Source organism: Urocitellus parryii, chromosome 2, assembly GCF_045843805.1.
Source record: "Urocitellus parryii isolate mUroPar1 chromosome 2, mUroPar1.hap1, whole genome shotgun sequence".
NCBI lineage: Eukaryota > Metazoa > Chordata > Mammalia > Rodentia > Sciuridae > Urocitellus > Urocitellus parryii.
Genome location: NC_135532.1, coordinates 174753691 through 174776981, shown reverse-complemented (window position 1 = coordinate 174776981; position 23291 = coordinate 174753691). Strand labels below are relative to the sequence as shown.

General features: G+C 32.7%; 1 protein-coding gene across 7 annotated transcripts in view; it reads left to right on the top strand.

Annotated features, from left to right (window-relative positions):
• Positions 1-23291, top strand: part of Dlg1 (discs large MAGUK scaffold protein 1) — a 263303-nt gene that overhangs the window by 198455 nt on the left and 41557 nt on the right. For all 7 annotated transcript variants that reach the window (XM_026379198.2, XM_026379203.2, XM_026379202.2 and 4 more), the window contains 3 exons: positions 1061-1163; positions 15547-15661; positions 20319-20495. In XM_026379198.2, the coding sequence (XP_026234983.1) occupies positions 1061-1163; positions 15547-15661; positions 20319-20495 (395 nt within the window). The remainder of the gene's footprint in view (positions 1-1060; positions 1164-15546; positions 15662-20318; positions 20496-23291) is intronic.

The window sequence follows — 23291 nt, the reverse complement described above, 5'->3', positions numbered from 1 at the left end:
TAATTTAGTTGCATAATAATGTCCTTACAGATAATATAAAGAAAGCATCAGATTTTTATATAGTTAAAGTTTCCTTATGTAAAAATTTTATGATCCTAAGAATTTCTGGGCTTACAAATTTTTGAAAAGTGGTATGTGATCTTTAACAGATTTTAAGTTAGATCTTGAAACAGATTTTCATATGAAAGTGACATGATGGTTCTTCCTGTTCAGAAATTTTCAGTGAAGGTCTAAGCACTGCAGAATTCTATTCATTGCTGGTTCTTTATTTTTAAAAATTAAATATTTGCGTTTAATACATACAATTATAATGTTTCTGTAAATGCCTCTTAAGTTGTTCTGAGTGGAAAAACAGTCTTAAGATCGTGTGCCTTGGAGTTTTGGCAAGCTTTCAGAATAAAAATTGCTTCTTGTCTGGAGTAGGATTGGTCACCTTAGTAATTGTGTCACCCAAGGAAGTCCCTTTACTCAAAAAAAAAAAAAAAAAAATCTCCTGATTTAGTTAACATTTACTTTGTTGAAATCAGTCTTTGAAATATGAACTATTTTAGTACTCTTTAAAAGTCATTATTTTTCTATTAAACCAAAAGAGTTTAGTTTTCTATTAAACCAAAAGAGTTTAGTTTGTGAGAGGAAGAAACAGTTGGAACTAAGTTGAACTTTCTGGGTTGAAAATGTAGTAGAAAGTGAACAGAAGTTATAAGTGAAAACAAATTTTCTTTCCATTGCTGGAGCTACTTACTAGTGAAAAGAAATGTGCAAAATAATGCTTGTTAATTTCTCAGGTAGTCAAATTGAGGTGTATTTGTCAATCAGTAGAGTCAACCTTCTAGACAGTTTCAGGGGTGGAAGATGTTTTTGTTTTACTCAATTGACAGTAAGCAAATACATTTAGTGTATAAAATTGTTTTGAATGACAGTATTTTTTTGTTTTATTGTAAAATATATTTTAATAGTAAAATTATTGTAACTAATCTGTGCCTACACAAACAGCAAGCCATTGTAATTTCTAATCAAAGTGATTATTTTCTCTCAAATTAAGATTTGGTTTGATTTACAGGTAAACAGTGTTGATCTCAGAGCTGCCAGTCATGAGCAGGCAGCAGCCGCATTGAAAAATGCTGGCCAGGCTGTAACAATTGTTGCACAATATCGACCTGAAGGTAATAAAATTCTTGCTATGATTACTGTTCTTTTCAGTTTTTAAAATTCTTCCTCTTGATAATGTTTAATATCCAAATTAAACTTTCTTTTTCATATTTTGTTCTGATTTGTTAATCTGTTGTTATTTGTTTAGTACAAATCTAATCATTTTCAAGATCAAAAGTGTTTTTTTTAATAAGATATAGGAACTTTTATCTACAGTCTCTTTGGAGCATTTTACCATTATCTGGATTAATTTTTAAGTGTTTCTTTTTTAAAATCTAACCTCTAACCAAATGCATACCTTTTAAAATCTTTTACCAGATTAATAAAAACCATAAGTAAAACAAGTAATATTGCCCCAAAAAGCCACACAAATTTTTTCTTTTAAATCAGATAGTATTTATTAATGTCAAGTTTTAAGTTATGTTTCTAATAATTCCTATTGCTTTTTAAAACGAAAAGAAAAGTGCAAGTTTGAGATATAATGTGTTTCTAGATAGTAAAATCTCATTGACATGACTACTAATTCCTGGGGGAAGAAAGAGGTAATGGAAACTTTGAGGTAACATTATATTAAACATATATAAGGCTACAGTGTGCATCAATATAATCATTTTTCCAGTAAATCCTCAGTGGAATTTAAAAAGCTCAAACACCCAAAAGAATACAGAGTGTACTTCTTGATGTTGATAAACAACATGATGAAGGAAAACATGATGTGATGAAGGGGCTAAATGAAATACTGTTTATAATTTAGAAATTAAAGAAACCTTGCACGATTTAGGAATTAAATGAAACATTTTATAATTAGCAAAGTTACATTTATTTTTCTTTTCTTAGGATAGAATTTATTTTTGTAATACACCCCCACCTTTTTTAGGCTGATGAAAGTAGCATATTGGGCATTGCTTGGCATTCCATAATATGCAGTAGGTTCTCTCAGTCTAGTAAATATCAACTTTTTAGGTTCACTAGTTGAAAAGGATAAATTCCAAACAAATTCACTGTGAGCCAAAACAGTAGGAACTAACATAGAAAGTCAGAATGCCAATTCATTGATTTTTGTGAAAAACAAATCTCCCAGTGTGGCTATACATGCTTTTATCTTCTGGCCAACACAGTCCCACCCAATAAGTACATTATGTAAGAGCCTAAATACAATCACTGGTTGTTTGATTTTATAGACAGCCTCTCCGTATACGTTTAGAAAGATATGACTTTTTACCGGGCACAGTAGCTTGGAAGCCTGAGGCAAGTGGTTCGAAAGTTCAATACCAGCCTCAGCAGAAAAGCCCTAAGCAACTCATCAAGACCTTCTCTCTAAATAAAATATAAAAAAGGGCTGTGGATGTGGCTCAGTGATTAAGTGCCTGCCCCTAGGTTCAATCTCTAGTACTTAACTAAAAAGCTATATCTTTTTTCCTTCCTTCCTTCCTTCCTTCCTTCCTTCCTTCCTTCCTTCCTTCCTTCCTTCCTTCCTTCCTTTTTGATAAAGTGTTAGTCATTATCTGCTTCCTGATCTCCCTAGAAAACACATAAAAGCAACAAGGAGGATAAAACATAAAACATACACAAATACTTCTGTCCACACAGTTATACCTCATGTTAAGCAAAACTGCAAAGACATGTTATTACCTGGACAACAAAATATAGGCAAGGCTGCTTAAACAAAGCTTACTGGCTGCAGAATCCAGGAGGGAAAGAGTAAAATCGAGTTGTCCTGGGCTGGGGTTGTAGTGCAATGGTAGAGTGCTTGCCTAGCATGTGTAGGGTACTTGGTTTGATTCTCAGCATCACATATAAATAAATAAAATAAAGGTCCATTGACAACTAAAAAAAAAAATTTTAAAAAACATGAGTTGTCAGTAATGCTCTATATAGTAAAACTTAGAATATGATACAAAAGTGTACTTCCTAAAGGCAATGGATTCATTTTTGAGGTATAACAACATGATTCCTTCTATTTTATAACAAGCCTCATGAGAATGTGGGAAGTAGACTAAAATAGAAACCATTCATGATATCGTTTTGTTTAGATAACTAGAGGACCCATATTTGGGTAAAGCAATCTTTGTTAAAGCCTGTGACAGTCTTTGTTAAAGCTTGTGAAAATTACCTGTGCTTCTCTTTCCCCTCTACCCCAAGCTTTCTGCAAATAGCTGATCCAGCACAATACAATTTATTCATAATAGATAATATAAAAGTAACTAGCCTGGCATTCATAAAAAATATTAATAAGAAGGATAGAAAATTATACATATATACTCATATACAGATATAATAAAATATTGACACAGATGAATTTTTTTAACCTTAATGTCATTAGCAATTTATGGATTTACTTTGCAAGAAGACTACACAGTAGAAATAAGAATCCCAGGAAAAAATGACTCAATAACCAAAAGAGACTCACTTTGAGCTAGCAGTACCCAGGAAAGAAGAAAGCAAAGCAGTTAGTGAAATTGGAACACAAAGACAGAGATACTGCAGAAACTCAGTTGGGGATCTTAAGGATACAATATGAAGAGTAAATAAAATGAAAAGAAAAATGAGAAGACTCTAAAAAGATTAGAAAGAAAATATTGGCAATGGAAGACAATTATATCTATGCAATGTGTGTGTATATACACACACAAACACACACACACACACACACACGTATGTAAATTAGACTTCCAGAAGAATATTTTTAAAAGGAAGAGAAGGTTTGAAATTATAACTCAGTGCATCAAGAAAGCTTTTCTTGAAATTAAAAGAAGTGAATCTTTATTGAAAGGGAACAGCATAACCTATGGAAACCCAGAATGGCCAAAATTTTGACATTCTAGTTATGTTTATCAAGAAAATATCTTTGAGACCCAAGCAAAAATACCAAGTTACTTATAAGGGGATAAAAAAGTGGTTAATAGAAAGAAGGACTGTTCCAATGCCTGATAAGTTAGTGGCTCTTAATTGGACTTAATGTACCCCTCTATGTACTAAATATACTAGCCTCTGATAGATGGCAAGGACCCTTTTCCCCAGATAGTTATAGGTTCAGGAATTTCCCTCTTGGATTATCCTTACTGTGCTTGTGCTGTTGTTTTTTTGTTTTTGTTCCTTTTTGTGATTTCTATACTTCTTTGAATCTTTCAGCTCAATACTCTTTTTTAATTGTATTTCGTACTATTCTAATCTTGATAAAGAATAATTTTTATACCAATGATAATTTTCATAGTCTTGATATTGCAAATGAGTATCTAGTTGATTATTCTTATATGTGTATATTCTTTCCAAACATCTCCTAAACACCACCAAACACCATCAGTCCTATTTGATTTCTTCAGCATTTCTCCCCGGTGTTTCAAATTTAAAACTAAGCCTGAAACTTAATTCTTCTTCTGTCTCAGTAAATGGCATCTCCATTCACACTTAAGTCAGAAACCTAGGAATCATCCTTGGCTTCTTTCCGTTCTACAACATCATGATGACAGCTACTAGCCTAGCCAAAGCCTGAATTGCTCTAATAGTCCTTAACAGGCCTCCGCACTCTTTCTTTCTTTTCTCCAATCCATTTTCTGTTCATCAGCCAAATGATTTTTTTTAATACAATGATTGAGTTATATCGTTCCCTATGTAAAACATTTCCCATTGTACTCTGAATAAAATCCAAACCCTTTAGTAGAGATGTAAGGCCTTTTGTGATTGTGCACAGCACAATACACATGGCTTCACTGCATGACCTCCACCCTCTCTTTTCCTCCTTAAGCTCTAACCATACCGTCCTCCTTTGAAATCCTCGTCTAAACCCAATTATTTCCTAATTCTCTGCTTACTGTGTTCTTTCTCATTCTACTCTTTTTTCTGTATTCTTGAGATGACTGGCTCCCTCTCAGAGCACTGTAATATTTTTCTTTTTATGAGTTTAGCATAGTTTGTAAGTGTCTGTTTATGTTCCTATTTGCTTATTGTTTATTTCAATTTTACCTAAATAAATGTATTCCATTGCCTAATAACCCCAAAGTAAGTATCAGCAGAGCATGGAATGTAAGAACTGCCTTAGAAATTCCAAAGGAGGAAGATCTTATTGCTTAGCATGATAAAAGATGACAGAATAGGATTGGTGCTTAAGTGAACACCTGAGCAATGGATAGGATTTAGATGAGAATAAATAATATCCTAGGTCAAGAATAACAAAAGACCAAAGGGAGAACAATTAAAATTTTAAAATATGCTTTGCTTATTTTGAAAACTGGCCTTTCTTCCTTGTACCTTACTTCTGCTTATTAGGCAGTGACATTATAGGTTCACATTTTGTTTTAATATTAGTTACATATTTTTGACAGATGCATTTTTGTTCTATGGAACTTTTTTTAAAAAACATACTCTATATCATCAAAGTAACTTCTGTGAGGGCCAAGGATATAAAGTGAAGACTCACAGTTTCTTTCTCAAGTTACCTGATACTTCAATAATTGTTGTCTTTACAGTTAGTATCTTTATTAAAAATGAATCCCTTAGAATTCACTGCTTCATTAATAATCTGACATACATAAAAATACATACAAACAGAAAAATGAGTTAAGCTTTTGTTAGGGTTAATTTTTTATCTTTCAGGATCTGTGGCTTGCCTTTTAATCTTCCATAAAGTACTATTACAGGTTTTTATGTCTGAATTCTTTGAACTTTCATGTCTTAGATTCTAAGTAGGAGAAAAAAAGAATCTCTATAAGACATTTAAAAGGATCTTATATCCCAATTCTTTATAATTTTGTTAACTCCAAAAACTTAAACATGGAAATTGGAAGTACCATAATAGTTTTAATCCATAACCAGAAATTATAAGTTTTAAACACTTCCTAGTCAGTAGTTCAAGAATCTTCTGTGAATTGATGATAGACTATAATAATAAAAATTGTGTGTCATGTATGATACTAACCTTGTTAAATTTATTTGCTCTTTGTTCCACTGCTAATCCTATGAAGACACTGTTACCCCATTTTACATTGTAGTTGAGTAAACTCAGATACAGAGAGGCTAAGCAGTTTACTAGTTACACAACTGTTAAGTGGTTAAGATTTCCTCTATGCTGGGATTGTGACTCATCAGTAGAGTACTACACCTATCAGTGTAAGGCACTGGGTTTGTTCCTCGGCACTATATAAAAATAAATAAGTAAAAGAGGTATTGTGACCACCTACAACTAAAAAAGTAAATAAATAAATTTTAAAAAGGTTTCTTCTAGCTCTTTGTAAGGGAAAACTTTTCCTTTACACTAAAGTTCAGGAAAGGGGCAGTGGGGGGAGGGGTTAATTAATAAGTATATAGAGCCAGCAAAAGAAATAGCCAATGGTAGATATAATTAAAGCTTATATACCTAACTTAATAGGGCAAGGAGGAGCTTCTGTAAGAAAATCAAATAGTTTTCTTTAGGATAGACAAATGGGTTTTTAGGAGAACAAATGAAAGATGAGAGAGTTTTTAATAACATTTTTGTCTGTACAGATATAAGTGTCTTTTCATTTACTTCAGGACCATCAAACTCCTTAGGGAATTTATGCTGACCTCATTTCCCAGAAATTACTATACTTAAATAAGGGAAGCTCCAGCAAAGCTATTTTTCTACATCCATCAACTCTCAAATATCTGAAGCTTAGATAATCTTTTATGCCAGATGAGGTACTGGGTGAGTCTCCACACTCTGAACTCACTCTCTCAACTACACACTAAAGCTTCCTCCTTTCATGGAAAGCCCAAACCTCAAATGTTTCGTCTCATTGTTCCACAGGAGTACTATGCCAACTTTTAAATCTTACATCTCAATTTTTGATTCAGGAAATTTTAGTTCTACTGCATTGATATTTTAAAGGAAAGAGATAAAGAGGAAAAAAATAAACTTTCTCTTTCCCATTAGTTATGTCCTTCTTTTGTGAGACATTTCTCATAAGGGGAGATGTTTGAGATTGATATTATAATCTCTAGTTTTCAAGTGACTAAAGTGAAGTCTGGGAAAGGTGAGAGGTTTGGCCATAATGAGTTTCAAAGCTTTAATTTAATTTAAAGTGGAGTTACAGAAGTGGAATTTCAGCCCCCCAGTCTCCTCATTTCATTTCCATTATTATTTCTGGTACCAGCTAGAGAGAGAAGGAGTAGAAACTGTTTGGGGAAGTTGCAATGGAGGAGTGTCGCTTCTTTGCAAACATTTGTCATTTCATGTAGTGATTTTCAGTAGCATATTCATAATTAATTTTATTTTACTTTCCTATATTCCCAGTTTCTTTCCTATATCATTATGTTACCAGGCAATGGGTTCTTCTATAGAGATACAGATAGTATAAGCATAAAGCAAATATTTAGCAAAACAAAATCACACTGTAGAGAACATGGAGTGGCTCTCCTAAGAGAGGCGGTAGCCTGGGGTTTTGCTTGTGGCAGATACTGTTGCTTGGTCTGGAAACCCCCCTCTTCATGTATTTGGAGCATTAATATCATGCATTAATGAGCCTGTGCCAATTTTACCATGTTGGAAATTTTCCCATCAGTACCTATATGAAACCCATTGTGGGGGGATGCTGTCAAAACTACAATGTAAATGATATTACAGTGAGCCATGGGTCACTCAAAGGACAATTCCTCAGTGCTCAGCATATGCTTCAAAATTAGAAAGTCCCTTAAGCTGGATATATTCAGTTCTTATTAGTTTTAAGAAGCTTGTAGTCTGACTGTGAAGGAGGTGGTTTATGGACAAGGTTCTCCATCACCCAAGTGGAATGAGCCCCTATTTTCCCTTCTCTCATCCCCTTGCACATGTCTGTCTACCTACCAGTCTTATCTTTCATTCTAACTTAACTTTTTACTCAAAAATTTCCCAGTTTTCTTCTTTAGAACAATCAGTATCTATTCCCTGAAAGTTACTGCTTTCAAGTTTTAAGTTCTGTGTTTAATATCTTTCATTATAAAGTATAAATGAATTTTTATTTTCATATTAGGGATTGCATATTTAGAAGAGATTCCCCCCCCATGCCTACCTTTAATTTAGGGGTGAGAATAAAAGTTAGAAATTGAAAAGGAGAATTGGGGGGATCGCTATTAAACATCTCTCCCTAGATAAGCATGCACATATTTAATTACATTCAGCATTTCAGAAACTCCCTAACATGTTTCATGACAAATTTGGTTTAGTACCAGAAATTCTGAAATGCTATGTGGCAAAATCTCCTGTATGACATTATAGTTCTTTCCCAATGGTGGGCTTGCTGAGATGAGTTTTGATGTGATTTCTAGGAGAGGGGTGCAAATAAATTAACGGAAAAGGGAGACAAAATTATTCTCCCAGAATAAAATATGAAAATACATACACAGGTAGGTAAATGGAAATTGATAAGACTTCAAGTATAAACTGATTGAAACAAAAGGAAAAGGTAGGGCTCTTAATTAAGTAAATGATATAGGAAGTTTAAAGAAAAAGTAACATTCTGGAGAGTTTTGAAGTGTATTTTGAACATAAACACAAATGTTTTGAGGAATTGTTAATAGTAAATAAGGAATTAAATACAAAAATCTGAATAAACAGAATAAATTACAAATTTCAGGAATTATCAGGAATTGATTAGTTCTCCAGTATCTTAAATTTTTTGAATCTGAAACTTTATTTTAAATGCTTCATAATAACTTAGTTATTTCTTAGGAAAGACTTTTTTCCTGTCTCAATATAAAAGTAATATACTCTTTTTATAGAAAGTTTTACATTTTCTAAGATCTAAAAATTACCTAGATATCCACTGATCAGATCAACTGATAATGCTACTTATGTGAAATATAAGAAATGCCTTATTAAATATTGAAGAGCTTTTAAGGCAGTAAGGAATTACAAACCAAAAGCAAATTGAAACTGGGAACACAGAGCTAGGAAGCACCGAAGTTACTTTACTCCCAAACACTGTAACGGACTAGCTTATGAGACCCAGCTGTTAGATTTTTCAGAAATTTTACAAGCTTACTGTTAAACATGATTTATTTAAAACAAAATTATTTAAATGTACAAATAAGTTATATTTTAAATATTAAAAACAAAAGAAATATTGAAAACTCAGCACTTCCAAGTTGTTTTCTGGGATCTAATTAAAATAATAGAAACATAAAGCAAATGTGACTAATAGAAAATGCAAATGACATCACAGATTTAAAGCTGAATTGCCCAGAACTCCCTGCCCTACCCCACACTCCCAAACAAAATGAGGCAACAAAACTTTGGCAATAAACCAAAGTTTATTAACAAATTTACAACAAAGGTAGATGAGAAAAGTATCCTCATGGATCCCAATATACAAGCAGATATGTACAAGCTATTAGCTAGAACCACCTATGATATGAGCTTCTGTATAGGAGAAACAACAGGAGAAGCCCCCAAATCAATCAGTACTTACTAGAGATGCAGTAGAATAATTTGAGAACATCAGTGAGGATTTTTGCACAATCTACATTATGAATACAGTGCATCTGCAAATAGATATGAAGGGGCTGGGGCAGTCTGGGTCCCATAGCACAATTAGCCAGCTATAGCTCCCTATAAATTCAAAGTTCCAAATATGGAAGAAGTGCTGGAGATAAAATAAAAAAAAATAGGATAGGGAAAATAGGGCAAAAGGAAATAGAAGGTCCATATTAATGAAATAAAATACAATGCCAGGAAAATCGCATAAAGATCATATCTTTGAACAATTGTCAGAAACAACAAAAGAGGGAGCTCTAGAGCGCCTCAGCTACTAGAAAACCTTTCTTGATTTATAACTGTCTAAATGTTGAGGGAAACTAAATTCAAATAAAAATCAATAGTAGATAAAGATAGAATCCCATGGAAAGGTGTTTAAAAATTTAAAGGATCAGAATAATGTCTCTCTCTACAAGCAATAAAAGTATGCTAGAAATACATTACCCATAAAACAAATGAAATGAACATTTCGAAATAAGTTAAAGAAAAATGATGGTATATGTGAAAGAACAAAATTAGTGAGTTGAGAGAACTCAGAAAATTATTAGAAATAAAGAAAAATGTTATTTAAAAATTAAATTTAAGTGGAAGAAACTATATTTCCTTAAGGAAGTAGGTAAATTCTTTTTTTTATTTTTAATCAGAAAAGGAGATCTTATCCTTTCACCTCCTGATCCATTTGGTTCTGAAACCATTAGGGTGGAACAAAGCAAAATAGTTATCTGCAATTCAGGAGAAGGGACGTTAAGGAGAGCTATGGCAGCCAATTGGACTTAACCATGAGGAACGGGCTTCCATGCAGGCTATATCCTGGTTTAAGCAATGAGGGAAGCAGAATGAGCCTGAGAAGAATGAGGGAAGGCACATGTAAGAGTAGTCAGAGCCCAGGAAAGTGGTTAGTGGTGGGGGCAGAAGTTTGGTTACAGACAGAGAGATTTATCAAATGAGTTTACATGTTAAGTCACTGTTACCCATGATTTTTCACTGTTGGAGTAAGACTTATAATATGGAAAGAAAGAAAACTAAATATAAATCCTGTAGTATTTGATTCAAATTGAAGAAATTGGTAAAAACTCAATAGTTTTTAGTGTATATAGATTTAAACATAAATATAGATCTAAGTGTGTGTGTGTGTGTGTGTGTGTGTGTGTGTGTGCACGCGCATATATATTTCCCCAGAGTTCTGCCCACTGAGAGGGGCCTGGGCTCAGTGCCAACCCAATAGCAATGAAGATACCTAACATCCAGACCTTGCCTTCTAAATATTATTCCCCACTAAAATTACCAAGACTTTTTGGACAAATGGCTGGTTTCAGGGCTCAGGCATAGTTTATTTTGTAATATCTTATGCCAAAAAGCAAGGAAGTACTCAAATAATGAGCCATCAAAAGGACTCAAAATTGGGGCTGGGGTTGTGGCTCAAGTGGTAGAGTGCTTGCCTAGCATGGGTGAGGCACTGGGTTCGATTCTCAGCACCACATAAAAATAAAAAATGAAGATATTCTTAAAAAAAAGACAAAAAATAAAACCTCAGAACTTCCACTGTCCAAATCAGGAACAATTTCAGCATCAAATTGGACTTAAATAAATTAGGAATTATGAGTTCTTATCAATGTGAATTAATTAATTGAAAGTTTGATGAGACCAAAGAAATGTATATGTTTCAGTAATGTATTTACAAAAAGAAAAATTATTTTCTAGTAGAAAAAGTTGGCAAACATAACCTTCATCAAGTAATCACATACAATATAAGTGATCAAAGTTAGTAATGGGACAAATCAGAATTATTTATCACCTAATAGGGTGCATTGGGGAAGAATATAACATCTCTTCTGTTATATTTCTGCCAAAATTGTATAACCATAATGTAATCATTTAGAAACATCAGAAAAACCCCAATTGAGAGAGATCCTATTAAAATAATTGACCTGTAATCCTCATCAATATCAAGATCACAAAGTCAGGGAAAACTTGACACTATTCCAACTGAAAGACTTAAAAGATACAGCAACTAAAAGCAATACATGAATTTGAACTAGAGCCTTCTAATATAAAGGACATTATTGGTGAAACTATTGGGTTGTTAATGTTACTTGCCCAATTGTGATGTTTTTGTAGAAGTATTCAGGATGATGAAACATCAGAGAAGCAAGTTACTCTCAAATGGTTCAGGAAAATGAAGTTTGTGATTGCTTAAATAGGAAACTGCAGATATGAAATTTGGCAGATTATTCAGTATGTACATAATAGAAGTACAATAAAAAAATAATAGTACAGAACAACACAACCTATAAACAGAACTTTTTTAATTAAAATTGTCAGTACCTATCAGAAGCACATTTCATGTATTCAAGATGATAACCAGTATTGAGAAATACTACAAAAACATTTAAAGAAAAAAAGACTGTGGAATTCTGTCTTTACTCCTTAGGAAAAACTCCCTTAAGCCCCTTTGGTAGTACCAAAGAATTGAACCTGGGGCCTTGCACAAGCTAGGCAAATGCTCTACTACTGTTACATTCTCCCCACCCCCACACCGCCTATTGGCCCTTTTAAAAAAAGCCCTTTTAAAAGGAAGAAAAGTATTGTCAGCAGTATTTCATCAGAAGGCAATTATAGGACATAATGAAGAAACATGAAGAGTCAAACACAGTCAAACGTACTTTCACCTATAAATACTGTATTCAAACACATCAACAAAAAATTGGGATGATATTGTTTGTATAAATACTTGCTAAGGAAAGAAACAACCGTCAGCATTCAAAACGATGAGAAGAGATACTGTTGTGAGGAATGGTGTTGGCATTAAGATGGATATAAGAAAGTATGGAACATGAAAAGGCTTTAATTGCTGACAATTTGAATAAAATACAGTTATCAGAAAAATGGGAGAATTTGAAGATGATATGAAAATGGAATAAGCTTTCTGGTTGTTTTAAAGTTTTTAACTAGATATAAGAGAATAATATTTCAAATCAGATCTGAGAAGATTGCTTATGGTAGGTGACCAAAGACAAACAAGTGGTTGAGCCCTTTCCCAGCATGATTTAGGCCCTGGGTTTGATAGCTTGATATCAGCACCACAAAAAGAAAAAAAAAAAAAAAAGGACAAATCTACTACTATATTTTTAATTCTTTCTCATTGTCTTACCTCTCCTGCTTCTTTCTAACAAATCAACCAACCAAACAGTGAGATTGTATTCTTATTACTACTATTTCATGACAAACTTCCCTTGAAGCCTAATGGATCAAAACAACCATCCTAAGAATTCTGTATGTTTAGAATTTAGGCCAAGTGCAGTGGCTCACACCTGTAATCTTAGTGTCTTGGGAACCTGAGGCAGGAGGATTGCAAATTCAAAGGCAGCCTCAGGACCTTAGTAAGGTCCAGAGCAACTCAGAAAGACCCTGTCTCTAAATAAAATATTAAAAGGGCTAGGGATGTGGCTCAGTTGTTAAGCACCCCTGGGTTCAATCTGTGGTACAAAAAAAAAAAAAAATACAGTTTGGGCAGGACTGGAAGGTTTTTCTATTCCTTGCAGAATCAGCTGAGCTCATTTCATGGAATATAAAACTCCAAAAGAATGGATGAGCTGCTTTAGCTGCTTTGGAGGATCCAGGGTGACTTCACTCCCATTATCTTGTGCCTTAGTTATACCTGGCTAGAAGTTTGGACTCAGAGAACCATCATCTGACCTGCAGTATGGTTATTATAGAGTAGTAGGGCCTGTTACATAGTGTCTGGCTTCCCCTCAGCATCCTGGCCTGTTTTAATCAAACCTTGAAAATCACACAAGATCATCAGGACTTCTTGTCAGAAAAAAGCCCAAATTCAAAGAGAGGGGAATTAAGACTCCACCTTTTGTTGGGGGAATGAAAGTTACATTGTATAAGAGCATGTGGAGGCACTTTTGGAAAATATAATCTGCCACAGTTATTTTGTAAAGGTTCTACACACACACACACACACACACACACACGTAACCCAAATCATAAGAATAAAACTGGGATAAACACCAAAAGTTAACTCAAGTATTAAAACAATTTTCAGGTTTACTAATGAAGCAAACAAAAAGATTATGTATTGGTTTTTAAAAAGTGAGAAACATCTGACTATATGGCTATTCTTACTATTTCGTGGAGAAGAAACAAAGGAAAAATCTATAAGTTTACCATTTAAAAAAGAAGATGATGGGGCTGGGAGTGAGCTTAGTGGTAGGACTTCTGCCTACCTTGTTCACAGTCCTAGGTTCAACCCCTAGTACAGAAGCAAGGAAGTTTTCATGTATTCATACACATAATTATATATTATATACATACATAATAAAATAAAGATGAATGTTTTACAGGGATGTGTGTATATGCTTATATTGTTAAAAATGAAGGAATAAGCTTTTCTTTACATATTTAGGAACAGGACAGAATAGGATGAGTAAAGGATAGAGGCTGAACTTCATTTTTTTTAAATATTTTTTTTAATTGTCAGTAGACCTTTATTTTATGTATATGTGGTGCTGAGACTCAACCCCAGGGCCTCACACAATCTAGGCAAACTTTCTACCACTGAGCCAAACCCCAGCCCTGGACATCCTTTTTAATATTCTTCTTGCTGTAAGATTTGACTTTTGACTTATTTCACTTACTTACAAAAAAAGATTTAAAAAGCAGCCCCTAAAAATTGAAGTTTAAAGTAAAAAGAAACAAATGAACCTTAATGTGTATCCATTTGGCAGCCTTAACACCCAAGGAAGAATTATTCCAAGTGACTAAAATAGTAATTCAGCCAGGCATGGTGTTTCTGCCTATAATTTCAGCTACTCGGAAGGCTGATCACAAGTCCAGGGCCAACCTGGGCAACTTTGTACGACTCTGTTTCAAAATTAAAAATAAAAATGGCAGGGGATGTAGCTCAATGATTGTGAGCCTCTGCAGAGGAGAGAGGGGGCAGAACTCAAAACATATCTCCCGTGGCCTGTATATCTATCTGTAAATCTTAGCTGTGTCAACATATAATAAAGAAGATTTGTCATGATAGTTACATAGTAATGTGAGTTTTTTAATAATTGGTTGCCTCAGTTAATCATAATATCCATTAAAAAACATGATATGACAATGATGAAAGGAAGAGTGACCCAGCAGTATTTATTCTTACTCTGTCTTCTTAAGCTATTTAACGCACAAGCAAGTTGTTTGTTCTAAGACTAGGTTTATAAGAAAATCAAGTTTGATATAACATTGATTTAAAAGAAAAGACATAAATGTGTACAACTTTGTAATTGCAATAATTTTTTTTTAAAGTGCTACAAGTTTTTGTTAAAGATTGAGTAGTTCTTAATAGTTTAAAGTAGTCCATTTTCAAAATTATTCTTTTTATATAAAAATGTGTTAAAATATTTAGGAATGTTATTTCAGATTTTTTTGCATCTTATTTTGACATTTGATAATTTATGAATTATTAAATTAGTTAAAATTTATCAGTTTGTTAAAGCATATTTTTATTATTGATCTTGCATAAGTTCTGTTTAAGAATATAAGGTTAACTGTTAAAGGTTAGTAATCAAAGCATCTAGTTCATTAATTATTATAGCTTTTTTAAGACAAATTAGAATAAATTCTGGTTTTTAACATATGCACTTAATTTAGACAGTAAGGTAAGGTTGATAGTGCTATTTGATTCATGGAATTGCATTAACTGATTAAATATTATATGAATGTAGAAAAATTCTAAGGCAGTTTAATTTCTGACACATTAAGAAGCTCATAATTTTTTAAGTTTTCATGTTGAACAAAATCTTATGCATTTTATTGTTTTAAATTCTAACCACATTTAACCTATTTTGAAACAACTTAAACATTTAGCACTTTATCTTTAGGTAACTTATTTTTTTTGAGACTATAAAATAAAATTATTTCTCTTTTCCTTCCTTCAGAGTACAGTCGTTTTGAAGCTAAAATACATGACTTACGGGAGCAGATGATGAATAGTAGTATTAGTTCAGGGTCAGGTTCTCTACGAACTAGCCAGAAGCGATCCCTCTATGTCAGGTAAATGTTTTACTTCTAATTATAGCAATCTTTAATTATCTATGCATGCAGATTCTTTCAGTATTTTCCACTGACTTAAGAAGTTTTACTATAAAAAATATATTACAAGTTAGTGAAATGTTTTTTAATGATTGATTTTCTGATAGTGTATCTATATTATAATTTCATTAGTGAAAGTTATGTAACCCTTTGAATAATCATGAGAAAGACAAGATAAATGTGAACTTGGAAGTATTTTTAAATTGGTGTTTTAGGAATACAAACCTGACATACCACACTTAGATTTACTTGTATCATTTATAATAGGATATATTCCATTTGAGTAACTTATAAATTACCTTGGCAGTTTCTTTAAAAGTAAAGAGAGCAAATGAAAATAATAAGTGTTAGGGGCAGTAGTACAAGCTTGTTATCCCAGCTATTAGGGAAATGAGACAGGAGAATCACAAGTTTGAGACCAGCCTCTGTAACTTAGAACCTGTCCCAAAATTTAAAGGGCTGTGTTTTGTTTTGTTTTATTTTTGGGGAGGGGGGAGTTAGTTCAGTGGTAAAGCACACCTGGTGATTTATGAAATACTTAAACAAAAAGAAAAACATTTTGTACACTTGTTTGGAGTACATTTATTTATTTATTTATTTATTCATTCATTCCAAGGATTGAACCCAGGGGCACTTAACCACCATGCCATACCCCCAGACTATTTTAACTTTTTAGTTTGAGACAGGGTCTCACTAAGTTGCTGAAGCTGGCTTTTAATTTGTGATCCTCCTGCCTAGCCTCCTGAGCTGCTGGGATTATAGGTGTGCACCACCATACCTGGCCATTTTTATTAATTTTTGAAAGATGTAACACTCTAATTTTAAAGTTCGTATGTTATCAAAAAGCCTTATAATGAAAAGTAATAGTCATCTCCTACCAGCCTCTAGTTTCATTCTCTTAAAACAGTTATCTTCCATTTTCAAAGCAAACTCCCTTGCCTTTGCCTCTTAATTTCTAAATAACATGTATATATTACTGTTTTCTACTTTAAACATTATGGACTTACTGCCATTGTGTTCCCCTACCACACCATTCATTCTGCCTCTTATTATATGACCCACACATAATCCCTATCACTGTCAATAAAATTAATAGTATTGAGAGCCATGTGTCTAAATAAGCCTCTACAGTTTTTCACAACATGTGGACACATAAATGGTCTTAATCAGATGGAGTTTCTTCCCATTTTTGTGCTCCAGTAGTTGCTCTGTAGACTGGCTGTACATTCTCAAAAAGGACCTCCCTTTGCCATTACCCTGTTCCCTTTGCCTCTTTACTCTATCAGGATATATTTCTTGCGTGTCACATTTTCTTCTTAATTTTATTTTGTTTTCCTAAAGTGATTCTCTAGTAAATTCCTGAGAAAAGATTGGGTGGGAGGTATTTATTTATTTAGTTAGTTAGTTAGTTAGTTTTTTGAGTCTTAGCATGTCTGAAAGTGACTCTATTCTGCTTTCTCAATTAGAATTTAGTGGGGAGGGGTAATATCCTGTTCTATTTTCCAAGAGTTCCTTCTTGTTATCTGATTATTCCTTTTTGTCATTTTTTTATTTCATAAATGTGATAACTAATGTTTTTCTGAGGTTTTATATTTCTAGTATTCTCTGTGTTTTTATTTTATAGTTTAAACTATTTTCTTTAGTTTTTTATATGTGAGGTGTTCTTTAACTATTCCGTGATCCTTGTTTTCCATTCTTAAGAACAGAGAATGAAACTAGAGGGTTTAATCTCCTGCCAGCAATATAAACCAGATTGCTAGAATTTTCTTTTTCAGTATATGGATTTCCTGTTCATTCACTTGTTTTCAATCTAACTTCTTCCTACACCCCTCCAAGTTCCACAGCTCCTAGCTTCTCAGACACAAGTTTCTCTAAGATTAAACCTCTGGTCTTTTATAGGACTAGAAATGGGAAAAGGGGCCTGAAAGATCTAATGGCTATATAAAGTTTCCACCTTCTGTTTTCAGTAATATAACTTATCCCCGCTTACCTGGATACTGTACACCTCTAATTTCTGAGCATGTCTAAAGTTCTTATGGAATAAATCTTGTTTCAGTATCCCTTTCTTCAGGTACCCTAGTTATAGCTTCTCTTAGTCTGCTAAGCATAGGTATCATCCAAAAATATTATTAAAATCTCTTTTCTCCTATTGTCCTCTTTTGTATTTTTATTTTTCATTGTTATTATAATGAGTTTCAAGATGGAAAGGAAATAAACAAATATAGGCAGTCTGCCACAGTTAACCAGAGGTTCATGGTTCTTTACTTTCAAAAAATAAAAACAAGGCTATGAAAGATCATAGTTGATGCCTTTTTATAAATCTCTGAAACAAACTAAACCATTATAATGTTTCAACCCAATAAGTCCAAAGTTTTCAGTTCTGTAAATATTTCAACAAAGTTAGAACAGGTTCATTAAAATATATTGGAAATCATAATATAGAGCTCATATAGCCTTTATATTTTTTCATATATGTATATGTCCCACGTCTGAGACAATGGGACAACATGTGATAAAACTAAAGCAACAACAACAACAATAGCAAAAATCAAGACAATTAATAAACACTGTATTCAAAACAGTGGTTTCAAAACTTTATAATAATGATATAAAACTTTATAATGATGATTAACTCTTGATCCAAGGGAAGAAGGATCAGAGAGCGAATATATAGGTAAGTAAATTATTGGTAATGGTCAAAGTGTTCATTATACTCTTACAATTAATAACTCATGTATTCCATGCATTTATTTTTTTAATGAATCAAATATGACAAAAGATAGTGCTAACAGAATAGAGATTGTGGATAATTTCTTTTGACCATTTATTCATCAGTAATATAATTCTATTTTGTGATTCAAAAGTTGAATTTTTTACTAAAATGTTGAGATAATATTTTCCCTTTTCTGAATGTCTTTTGACTTTGTTCTGTTGAGGTACTTTATTTTTTATTTTATAATATGTTGATTTGTATCCTCATCTTCTAAATATTTTCTTACATGTTAAGTAAGCCATCCCACTTAATTTCCACATACTTCTCTGAGACCATTAGCCTTAAAAGGAAAGATCACATTTGAAAAACATGAATTGCCAGTTCATTCATTAACTCCGTCATGTAACTCCATCTCTCATCAGATTTTACTTCAGGAGAAAAGTTTCTAAAAATTGAGTAGCATGGAAGGCTGTGGATATGGCTCAGTGTTAGAATGTTTGCCTCGCATATGCAAAGCCCTGGTTTCATTGTCTAGCATCACAGAAGAATTAAAAAAAAGTTGGGTAGAATGAAAAAAGAGTAGGATTTGTATCCTCATTTGTGATTATCAAATTGGAATAAAAGAATAAATAAATAGTATTTAAAATGTAATTATTGGAATTCTTTCATATTCTCTTTATTCATTTTTTTGTCAGTTTTAGCAGTACTCAGGATTGAACCTAGGACATGTACGCTACCACTAAGTTACAACCTCAGCCCTTTCTTGTACTCTAAAGAGAATTTATTTGAATTTAAAAATTAAATTTGTTTATATATTGTACACAAATTAATCAAGTGACAGCTCACAATATTTTTATCAAAATTTTCAATATTCTTAACATTTTGCAATTGCCAAAGTAATAAAGCATTTTTTCCAAAATATTCGGCAGCTGATATATTCATCTGTATTTTTCATTCTTGTTTTGTGAACAAATGGAAGAAGGAATGATTAATGGAATAATCACGATTTTGATTTAGTCTTTTAGTTCACAACTATTGGATCAAATTTATCAGGGAATTTGTTTTAAGGTGTCTAGTTAAAGTAAACAGAAAAGTATCTCTTAATGTTTACTTTCTATTATTTTAGAACAACTCTCTAGATTTGTCTCTATTTTGGAATTCAGTATGGGTTGCCATTGGATTTTACTTACAGCATTTTTTGGTTTGGGTATTGGTTTCTTTTGGTTTGGTTTGGTTATGAAATGGAGTCTCACTACATTTTCCAGACTAGCCCCAAACTCCTGGGCTCAAGCAATTCTCCTGCCTCAGCCTCCCAAATAGATGTGTCAACACACTCAAAAACATTTTTTAAATTTCTTGTACACATTTTACCAAATTTGATCTAATCCTCAGAACAACCCTACAAAATATTATTAGCCCTGTTTGATAGATAAGAAAAGCCTCAGGAGAATCAAATAAACTGCCCAAAGTAAAAGCAAACACAGAAACTACAATATAACTCCAATAAGTAGAGGACATACCACTCAAGCCCTCAAGACTGATTCCAAAGCACCTGCTAATTCATCTATACGAGCACTGTCCAAAAGAAACATACTATGAGCCATGTATATTGGTTTTAATTTTCTGAAAGTCACATTTAAAAAAAAAACTATTTCTCCTACAATATTGAAAGAAATAGGTAATATATCTAATAAACTATTTCCATAACAAGTTGATTTGATACTTGTTTTGTCTCATTTTCTTGTGCATATAGTACAATATTGATCTTGGCATTATCTTGCCTACTATAGTATAATACTAGTTTAATTATCCAAGTTATATATACTTTGAGAATCCTATATTTATTTAAAAATGATTAATGCCACAATAATAAATAATTATGGGCTTTTCTTCTTCTGAATCTAGAGCCCTTTTTGATTATGACAAGACTAAAGACAGTGGCCTTCCCAGTCAGGGACTGAACTTCAAATTTGGAGATATCCTCCATGTTATTAATGCTTCTGATGATGAGTGGTGGCAAGCCAGACAGGTTACACCAGATGGTGAAAGTGATGAAGTTGGAGTGATTCCCAGTAAACGCAGGTAAATATGTTTGTTTGTTTGTTTGTTTGTTTGACCACTTGAAAGTAGGGCATAAATAGCATAAAAAATTGCTGTTTCTTTACATTTCTTTTACTGTATAATATGGATGGACCTGGAAGACATTATGCTAAGTGAAATTAACTAGACACATGAAGACAAATATTGGATAATCTCATTTGTATATGAAATCTTAAATAGCAAACTCAGACATTAGAGTGATGGTCACTAGGAGTTAGGGGAACGAGGAATGGGAAGATGTTGGTCAAGAGACACAAAGAGCAAATACCAGAAATCTTATGTATACGATGGCAAGCCACAAGTATCAATACTGTACTGTATTCTTGAATTTTGCTCAGTAGGTAGATCCCAAGTGCACTTTACCATCATCAGCAATCCAAAAAAGATAACTAAGTAATAGATTTTTTAATTAGCTTAACTGTAATGATTATTTTACAATGTTTGTCTGTCAAATCAAATTGTGTGCCTTAAATATGCATAATTAGATTTTTAAAACACCGAGACAACTGAATAAATTTCTTTTATTGAAGTGTTGATTTTGTACTTTGTTTTCCAATATTGTGCTTCACAACCATTTAATTTTATTCACATTGAATTGTAACCAATGGCATAATTAGAAGATATGATGCCCCCAAACAGATCTCTTTAAAGTTCCTCCTGGTTGCTAAAAAAATAAATAACTCTTGTGTTACTATGCCATGTATCTATACCAGTAAAAGGAGACAGAATTAAAAGTGTCTGTAGTTTTCCTATGTTAAGGGGTAATAGGACTTACATTTTTTAAGCTTTTGATTGTGTACATTGCCTCCTTTAGATTTAATAGAATTATATGCAAATTTTAAAGAAATATTTAGTGGGAAACGTCTTCTTTTTCTTGATTAACTTAGACCTGTTGGTACTGTCTTTGCTCTTTATTTTTAACCATTCATTTTTGTGATTCATTAATGCATGTTTACCATCTAGTGGCAAAAGTGATTATATACAAATGTCTTTAATATGATCCATAATTGGGGGGACGGGCCTAGAGAAGAATGGACAAACTTTGGATTGGGCAGGAGGGAGTGAGGGGAGGGGAGGGGGTGTGGGGGTGAGAAGGATGGTGGAATGCGATGAACATTATTACTCTCTCTCTCTCTCTCTCTCTCTCTCTCTCTCTCTATATATATATATATATATATATATATATATATATATATATATATGTATGATTGCATGAACCGTGTGACTCTTCGTCATATACAGCCAGAGAAATGAGAGGTTGTGATCCATTTGTGTACAATAAATTGAAATGCATTCTGCTATCACATGTAACTATTTAGAACAAATTAAAAAAAAAAAAGTATGATCCCAGTTTAGAGTACCTTATAAGGTCTCTGAAATGTTGACTGTCTGTACTTTTGTAAGCAGAGTATTAAAATGGCAGCTTATAATTCCTCCAAGATAGTTTTAAGATAGCCAGCAAAAATAAGAATGTCTATTATAGTTAGTTAATTGATTTGAGATAAAGCATATGATGTAATAAACATACTTTTGGGGGGCTGTGGTTGTGACTCAGCAGTGGAACACTCGCCTAGCACATGACGGGTGCTGGGTTCTGTCCTCAGCACCAATAAAAATGAATAAAGGTATTGTTTCAAACTAAAACAAAAACAAAATATTTTTTAAAGAGCATGCTTTTTCTTATTGAGTTGAATTTATATTTTGTTGGAATCACTATAATTGGTAAATATACAAATTATTTATAAACCATCTATAAACCTCTTTCTATATTTTGTACAAAAAAGTAGTATTAATCTGTTCTTGTGGTGCTGGGGATAAAACTTTGGGCATCATGCATACTAGACAAGTGCTCTATCACTGAGCTACACTCATCCCTAGCCCAAGAATAGTATTATTAAAGTATTTAATTTAAAGTAATTAATCTTTAATTTAATTATTAAAGATTTTATAATTGTGGTTTTAGTGTTGATTTATAACTTATTGGGTAGATCCTCATACTTAGCAAGATCCATCTATGTGCAATCTTATGTTTGATGGCAAATTCTCTTTTAGCAATGCAGCCCCTTAATGTAACTTTTTCCCAAAATAGAATATATCCCGCTTAAAATTCAAAAATGCCTCCTCCCTACATTCTTGAGTTAGTAGAAACCTCATATCTTAAATGTTAAGGTCAGAGTTCCTAAAAATTTTCTTATCCCTTGGAACCTCATATCTCACAAAGGCTCTCCATGTACCTGCAGCCAATGTTTGACGAAAAGAGAATTAAAAATTACTGTAAGAGATATATCTTGAGACCCTACCAGTTCCCAAATTCATGAGTAGCATTACAGAATATAATTTTTCTCCCGTAAAATATAGTATGAAACTACAACTAACTAGGCTATTTCATTCATGAATATATTCTAAACTTGTTTTTCCTTAAATTGAATTATCTCCTACTTAGACTTCTTTACTTCTAAGAACTATAATTACTTCAATTCTTGACTTTCTTTCAGGGGAAGAAATCTTTCTTTCAGAGAAAGAAAACCTGAAAATTGCTAAATTCAGTAAAGAAATAAACACCTTTTAAGTCACTCAACTATTTACTGAACAAACAATAGTTAAGAAACAAAGCCATTTTGAATGGTAAATGCTTACCAACTAAATGGTAATTTTGTTGTGCCCTCAACAAATACTTAGATATTATAAACTTTGCATGTCATGGACCCTCAAGATTGCTCTGGAATAGTAAAGAACATAAGTTGTAAGTCTATGAATGCCAAGGCTCTGCTCTACCTG